This window comes from Gekko japonicus, unplaced genomic scaffold (assembly GCF_001447785.1).
Source record: "Gekko japonicus isolate JY-2015 unplaced genomic scaffold, Gekko_japonicus_V1.1 scaffold2686, whole genome shotgun sequence".
Lineage (NCBI taxonomy): Eukaryota > Metazoa > Chordata > Lepidosauria > Squamata > Gekkonidae > Gekko > Gekko japonicus.
This window is the reverse complement of record NW_015162557.1, coordinates 223,012-231,255: the sequence shown is the minus strand read 5'-3', so window position 1 is coordinate 231,255 and position 8,244 is coordinate 223,012. Positions and strand designations below refer to the sequence as shown.

Sequence of the window (8,244 nt, the reverse complement as noted above, 5' to 3'; positions counted from 1 at the left end):
CAACAGAGTAGCTGCAGAAGCAGAGACTGAAATTGATACTGATAATTACAGTTCAGAAAATGATTCTGATTAAATTTCATGCCCATTCATTGAAACTTAGTTCCACACTCCCTTCTATACACTTCCCCTTCTTCAATTCTTTTTATGAGAATGGGTTTTTTAATTATTTAATACTGTGGAGTAGAAATATGAATAATTGTTACTTCTGGATTTTTAAAAATTGTTTTGTGGAGGTTTTTTTGTCTGTTCCATATAAACTAGCAAACAGTTCAGGAGATCGTTGCTCCATTTGTTACAATTACAAATAAATATTATTTTAAAAGTAAATTCTGTTTGTAATAACTATTTGGATACACTGTTTTTAATATGCTAGTTGTGATAATTTCATGCCAAGTAAAAATGTCCATAGTCATATTTTATGTTCCTAAAGTAACAGAATAACTTTCAATCTGGAAAAGAAAAAATAAGTGCTAATGTAGCATTTTTTTCAATTTTTCCAAAAATTTTCATTTCCCCCCAGAAAAAACTGGGTTTTTTTCCGAGCTTCAAAATTTCCAGAAATTTGACATCTCTGCTCTAAAGGTGGAGGTTCCCTTTAGTCACCTGGCTAGTAACCACGGATAGGCCACGGATTTGTCTCTGAGCTGTGGTGACCAGGGAGTCACCTTGAGGTGAACAGACTAACAAATTGAGCATCCGGGCCCCCTTGGCTCCACAACTGCTTCCCCTCCATCAGCCCCAAGGAGAAGGATTGGGCAGGGGGTTGGACTGGACGGTCTGTACGGCCCCTTCCAACTCTATGGTTCCATCCAGAGGACGTCTGGCTTCCAATCCCCCAAGATCTACTTCTCTTCCAAACCCCCAAAAGAATAAAACCCACATCTCCTTCATTCTAGCCCAACGAGGTGTAACTCCCCAGAATAGGAAAACGTGGTGAGAAATTTGACTATGAAAAGGCAATAGGCATGGATACATGCAGCGGCCGCCGGCCTTGCGCTTAATTGCTTCAGAGCTGTAACGCTTATCTTTGATGTTGTACTGGTGGAGAATGTGGTGTCTATCGTCCGTGGGAGCTTCTCCGTTCCCAGCTTCGCAACCGTTAGAGAGTCTTGCAGTCTCCCGCACACGGGAGCCCACCTAATTGGTTATTGCTGGGGGGGGGCATACGAATGCCCTATATCCTATTATGCGCACAGGTAGCCCGCCATTCCTAACAGTGTTCATGTTATCGCATCTATGGCTTTTCAATAAAAGTAAAACCTTCCTGGAAGCGTGCACTTCGTTGTTTAGCTGTGGCTCCTGACAGAAATTTGACTACGAAAAGGCAATAGGCATGGATACATGCAGCGGCCTCATACTGAATGAAACGACTGGTTTATCAAGGTCAGCACTGTCGACACAGGCAGGCAGCAGGCTCTCCAGGGTCTCAGGCAGAGGTCTTTCACATCACCTGCTACCCAGTCCTTCAACTAGCGATCACAGAATCACAGGCCATCTACTCCAACCGCCTGCTCAGTACAGGATCGGCCTAGAGCATCCCTGACAAGGCTTTGTCCAGCTGAAAGGGACCCCACCGCCTCCCCAGGCAGCCGATTCCACGGCTGCACAACTCCGACTGTAAAAGAGCTTTTCCTAATCTCCAGCTGGTACCTTCCCACCCTCAATTTAAACCCATTCTTGTGATTCCGCTCCTCGGCTGCCAACAGGAACAGCTCCCTTGCCCTCCTCTAAGCCCTTCGAAGACTTCAAGAGAGCCCTCCTGTCCCCCCGCAACCTCCTCTTCTCCAGACTGAACATTCCCAAGTCCCTCAGCTAGGGTTTGAACCCGGGACCTTTTCCCTGTCAAGCAGATGCTTGACCACTGAGGCACAAACGTAGGCCCTCCCTACATATGCAGAGAGTTCAAACAGGGGTCATGATCTCCTTTGTGATTAGGCTGGAACTAAGGTGGGGTTTTTTGGGGGGGAAAGGGTAAATTTTTGAACTCGAGGCTTTCACTGAACCTGGGTCCTTCTGCATGCCCCGTAGATGCTCCACCACTGAGCCGCAGCCCCTACCCAAGAATCACTAGCTATAAAAAACGAAGGTCACGCTAGGGTCAGGCATCCTTCAGAAGTCATGCTTAAGAACAGAAGAGGAGCCAATGTTGGATCAGGCCAATGGCCCATCCAGTCCAACACTCTTGTCACACAGTGGCCCAGACATAAGAACATAAGAGAAGCCATGTTGGATCAGGCCAATGGCCCATCCAGTCCAACACTCTGTGTCACACAGGGCCAAAAATACCAGGTGCCATCAGGAGGTCCAGGACACTAGAAGCCCTCCCACTGTTGCCCCCCCCCAGCAGCACCGAGAATACAGAGCTTCACTTGCCCCAGACTGAGAGTTCCTATCTATACCTTCTGGCATATAGCCACTGATGAACTTCTGCTCCATTTGCTTATCTAATTCCCTCTTGAAGCTGTCCATGCTTGTAGCCGCCGCCACCTCCTGTGGCAGTAAACTCCATGTGTTCATCCCTCTTTGGGTGAAGAAGGACTTCCTTTTATCTGTTCTAACCCAACTGCTCAGCAATTTCACTGAGTGCCCACAAGGAGTTCTTGTCTTGTGAGAAAGGGAGACAAGGACTTCTTTCTCAACCTGCTCTATCCCGTGCATCATCTTGTCAACCTCAATCATGTCACCCCTCATGCTTGTCCCAGTCTTGCCTCTTCCCCCGAGGAGACTTATTTCCAGTCCAGACGTCGGGATCCATACCTGCTGAGGCGAGAGTTTCATATCACAGAGCACCTTCTTGTCGACATTCTCACGGAACCGGATCTCGTACATGGACTCGGCCATGCGATCTCCATCCAGGACCTCCCCCAGGGTGAGGCTTTTGTGGCGGATATTCACCGGCGAGCAGACCGGGAGCTGGTAGTAATGGTAGGTCTCCTGCGGATTGTGGTACGGTCCCACCTTGTTGACGTACAGCATCACCGGATCCCCCTGCTGATAGCGGCCCTCCGAGGAAGCTGCTGAGACGAGGTAAAGGAGGGAGAAGAGCGGGGCGAGGAAGGGGTGGGGGGCCATGATGGGTCTGGTGGAGGGGTGGAGGGGCGGGATGGGAGACGGGCTGGGAAGAAAGAAAAGAGACTTTTCAGTGACTACCGTCCTTCACCAAAGAGCTTTGTTTTTCGTCAGCATTCCAACCAGTGTTCCCTCTAAGATGAGTGAGTGTGAGCTAGCTCACAGTTTTTTAGCCTCCGGCTCACACATTTTTGTCTCGGCTCAGGGAGGATGGCTCCAGAGCAAACTAATTCATGCAGCAGCCAAATCGCTCGCTCCCAACTTTAATGCCAGCAACTCACAAAGTAGAATTATTGCTCACAAGACTCCACAGCTTAGAGGGAGCACTGATTCCAACCAGAGCTAGCTGGAGATTTGCTGAGAACCAGCGTGGTGTAGTGGTTAAGAGCGACGGACTCTAATCTGGAGAACCAGGTTCGATTCCGCACTCCTCCACAGAAAGTCATCTGGGCGACTGCTGGTCAGACACGGCTCTTTTAGAGCTCTTGCAGCCCCCCCCAAATAAATCTAGCTCACCACCTAGTGGTACATAATGCAAAAAGGGCTCAAACTTGAGACTGCCAGACAATCTTAGGATCTCCTGGCTCTATTACACACAATGCCACGCAATATACTCTACTACCGGGGATTCTAGAGCTCCTGGAGCTGATGCTGGGCGCTTTGATCCTTGAAAGCTCCCCATAGCTTTGGCCATCGTCACTCCAGCCACCTAATAGTCCTTGCCCACCTCACTTTAACAGCCACTCCAGGAACATTGTGAGGACTTTTTTTTTGGGGGGGGGTCATTCCTCTGAGCACAGTCTGGATTTCTGGGGACCTCTCTCATGCTCGGCTCTCCCTTGCTGCACCTGCCCTTCTGGTAGGGGTGTCAACCAGCAGGTGGGACCTGGAGATCTCCCAGAATCGCAACCAATGCTCCCTCTAAGCTGTGGAGTCTTGTGAGCAAAAACTTCTACTTTGTGAGCGACTAGCCTTAAAGTTGTGAGCGAGCCATTTAGCTGCTGCAGAAATCAGTTTGTTCTGGAGCCACATCCTTCCTGAGCTGAGACAAAAATGTGTGAGCCGGAGGCTAAGAAACTGTGAGCTAGCTCACACTAACTCGGCTTAGAGGGAACACTGATCTCAACTGCTCTCCAGACAGCAGGGACCCGTTCCCCTGGAGAAAACAAGATGCCTCCCTGGCCCGAGGGAAGCCAGGCTAGCTGCCAATAGGGCCGGGGCCTTTTCGGTGGCGGCCCCTACCTGGTAGAAGGAGCTCCCGGAGGAGATCAGGGCCCTGCTGGACCTTTCACAGCTCTTCCGCCAGGCATTTAATTAGGGGCCGCCACAGTTGGATCGCCTGGCCACTGCAGCGCCTGGCCCATGAGCCACCATCGAGTTGTGGCCATAAGGAAACTACGCGCAGAAGAACATCTCAGAACATTCGGGAAATGGAAATCCTTTGGAAACTGTGTCATCTAAGTGCATTTTAATCGCCGCCAGCACTTTATGCTTGTTTTATTTGTTGTGTTTTTAATAATTGCGTTTTAAGCTGTATATATGTCGTTTTGGAAGCCGCCCTGAGCCTGCCTTGCAGGGAGTAAGGCAAAGGTCTCCCTTGCTCGAAAGCCAGTCGAGTCCTAGGGTTGCGGTGCTCCTCTCCGTTTCCAAGCCAAAGAGCCAGCGCTGTCCGAAGACGTTTCCGTGGTCACGTGGCCGGCATGACTCAACACCAAGGTGCACGGAACGCTGCGAAGCGGTACCTATTTATCTACTTGCAATGTCTTGCTTTCGAACTGCTAGGCTGGCAGGACTTGCGGGGAGGGCAGGGTATAGATTTGACAATAAATAAATAAATAGAAATGCTTTTGGAGGGTTCACCCTACGGAAGTCCCTGTCCTCCACAAGCTCCACGCCCCAAGTCTCCAGAAATCCCCCAGGCCTGGAGTTGGCAACCCTACATTCTGGGCATGCCTGCGGGGGGGGGGTGATGCCCGCCTAGCACCCTTTCCAGCCCGCTCCCCTCCAGCCTAAGGGGGCCATGCCCCTGCCGAGGCAGAGGACCAGCGGCATACCGAGGGGGAAAGGGGTGGAAGGGCGGGCAGGCTCCCGGCCCCGGGGGGCTTGCCCGGCCAGCGCCTGATCCCTCCGCTGCCTTCCGCCCCCCTCTCAGCCCCCTCCCGTGTCCAGACCGCGTCTCTCTGACTCCCTGTCAACAAAGTGACGCGGCTCCCGACGTGAAGGATGAGTCACTGGAGGAAGCGAGGGGCTAGAACGCGTCGGGGTCCTTCAGGCGTTCGCCGGCGGCAGCCCCGGCCACGTCCCCCTCCTGCTTCCGCCCTCACCTGCCCGCGAGGGGCCTCGTTGCCCACACGGTGACGCGTTTCCTAGCCGGTCGGGGGAAGCGGCTCCATGGAGATGGGACGGAAGCCTTTCCGGCGCTCCCCTGACTTACCTAAGCCCCGCCTTCCTCTTAAAGGGGCAGCCTCCTTTTGTAAGACCGAAGGGGGTTTCAACAGGAGAAAAATAGGGAGGAAACGTGGAGAGGGGACTCTAGAACTTCCGGGTCCACTCCTTTTGGGAGGAGCGTTGGGTCTGGGGCAGCGAATATGAAAAGGATTAATTAATAAGAGAAGCACATGAGCATGTGCAGAGTGCATTTCCTGTGCCATTGAGCAGTGCCACAATTTCCTGTCTTTTTACGGAGAGGCAATATGGTGTAGTGGTTTGAGTTGAGGCCTATGAGCAAAGTGTCCCAGGTGTGATCTCCATAAAGCTCACTGAGTGATCTTGGGCTAGGGTTTCCAGCCTCCATGTGGATCCTGAAGATTTCCCAGATTTCAGTTGGTCAGATCTCCAGATGACAGAGCTCAGCACCTAGGGTTGCCAGCTCCAGGTTGGGAAATACCTGGAGATTTGGGGGGTGGGGTGGAGCCTGGGTAGGGCGGGGTTTGAGCAGAGGAGGGACCTCAGCAAGGTACAGTGCCATGATAGAGCCCACCCTCCAAAGCAGCCATTTTCTCCAGGGGGACTGATCTCGATTGTCTGGAGATGGGTTGTAATAGCAGGCGGTCTCCAAGCCCCACCTGACGGCTGGCAATTCTATGAGGCTGCTTTGGAGGGTCGGCGGTGGCGTTATACCCTGGCTGAGGCCTCTCTCCTCTCCAATCCCACCTCCCCCAGGCCTCCACCCCTAAATCTCCAGGAATTTCCCAACCAGGAGTTGGCAACTCTGTGCTGGGCCAGCCCATTCTTGCTCAGACTAATCTCTCTTCCAGGGTCCTTGTGAGGATAAAATGACTGAAGAGAGAACTCTGTATGTTACCCCGAGTTCCTCAAAGGAAGCGGCTGTTTAAAAATAAACTTAGTAAATAGCTGGCAGGAATTCAAACCGCTGAGGTTTATTCTAGTCCCATTTCTATAAGGAGGAAGAGGAAATACTGCAGCGATTTCAGAGATACCGTCTCTTTGGGGCGACTTTTTTGCTTTAATCGTGTACCGTACAAAGCGAGGCTTTGGTGTAGTGGTTAAGTGCGCGGACTCTAATCTGGGAGAATCGGGTTTGATTCCCCACTCCTCCACTTGCACCTGCTGGATGACCTTGGGCAAGCCATAACTCTGGCACAGCTGTCCTTGAAAAAGAGCCGTTTCTGTCAAGAGCTCTCTCAGCCCCACCCACCTCACGGGGGGCTGTTGTGGGGAGGGGAAGGGAAAGGCGTTTGTCAGCCGCTCTGAGACTCCTTTGGGTAGTGAAGGGCGGGGTATAAATCCAATTTCCTCTCCTCCTCTTCTAATAATATCCAAGTAACATTTAGGCATCACACCAGGTATCACACAAACTTCAACTATTCTGAAAAGGAACTGGAAGGGGGAAAGGATAGTGATGACCAGTGATGCACTTGCTTTCTCCGATATCTTTATGTTATGTACTGAGCCTGAACTGTACTTACCAGGAGACCTAGCTTGGGGATGCATAACAATAGCTGGCTAGGATCCTGGAATGGACCAGTAGGAAAACAAAGATCGTAGAGTAAACCAATTGAGAAACAATGTAATGTAAATAGCCTATCGTTGGGAGTGGGGTGTGTTTTGGGTGTAACTTTCTGCATGCATAAATACCCGGTGACGGCCAGGGATTTTCAGTCGTCTTTCTACTTGCTGAATCACTAATAAACTATGAGCTGATCACTATGCGCGTCTGAACCCAGTATATTTATTTATTTATTTATTTATTTATTTCATTTTATTTCTATCCCGCCCTCCCCGCATGCGGGCTCAGGGCGGCTCACAGGGCACTAAGGTGCTATAAAAACAGGTACATTAAAACAGCAAACTAAAAATATACATGAAGGACTAGATTACACGTTCTCCCTTACATGTCATGAGGAGGTCCGATGACAGAATCCAACTCCAAGGGGAGATGGCATGAGCCATGATGTTCCCACTTCCCAAAGGCCCATCCCCGGCGGGTCCTGCTCCGCAGATATACGGTGGTGGTAGTGGTGGCGGCGGCCCCTATTCAAAAGCCTGGCGGAAGAGCTCCGTCTTACAGGCTCTGCAGAACTGTAGAAGGTCCCGCAGAGCCCTGATCTCCGGGAGCTCATTCCACCAGATAGGGGCCGCCACCGAAAAGGACCTGGCCCTTGTGGTAGCTAGCCTGGCCTCTTTAGGGCCCGGGGTCACTAAACGGTTCTGTGACCCCGACCGAAGTGCTCTTTGGGGCCTGTATGGGGAAAGACGGTCCCTCAGGTGTGTTGGACCCAGGCCATGTAGGGCTTTAAAGGTAAGCACCAGCACTTTGAAGGGAATCCGTTATGCTATAGGCAGCCAGTGCAGCGCCTTCAGCACAGGTTGGATGTGTTCCCATTTAGGGGCACCCACCGACAACCTGGCCGCCGCATTCTGCACCAGCTGCAACCTCCGGAGTTGTGACAAAGGCAGCCCTTTGGATTTCACTTTAGGATTGCCAAACCCCAGGTGGGGCTTGGAGATCTCCAGGGATTACAACTCCAGACTACAGAGATCTGTTCCCCTGGAGGAAACAGCGGCTTTGGAGAATGGACTCTATGGCATTATACCCCACGGAAGTCCCTCCCCTCCCCAAACTCGCCTTCCCCAAGCTGCATCCCCAAATCTCCAGGAATTTCCCAGCTTGGAGTTGGCAAGCCCAGCATGATGTTTTTGATCTTTTTTTTT

General features: G+C 51.4%; 1 protein-coding gene across 1 annotated transcript in view; it reads right to left on the bottom strand.

The window, feature by feature from the left end:
* TM9SF1 (transmembrane 9 superfamily member 1) overlaps nucleotides 1-3,084 on the bottom strand; it is a gene marked incomplete at its 3' end in the record, with an annotated part of 4,396 nt that extends 1,312 nt beyond the window's left edge. Inside the window, exon 1 of the mRNA XM_015406363.1 lies at nucleotides 2,758-3,084. Within this exon, the coding sequence (XP_015261849.1) occupies nucleotides 2,758-3,072 (315 nt within the window). The remainder of the gene's footprint in view (nucleotides 1-2,757) is intronic.
* Between the last annotated feature and the right edge of the window lie 5,160 nt (nucleotides 3,085-8,244).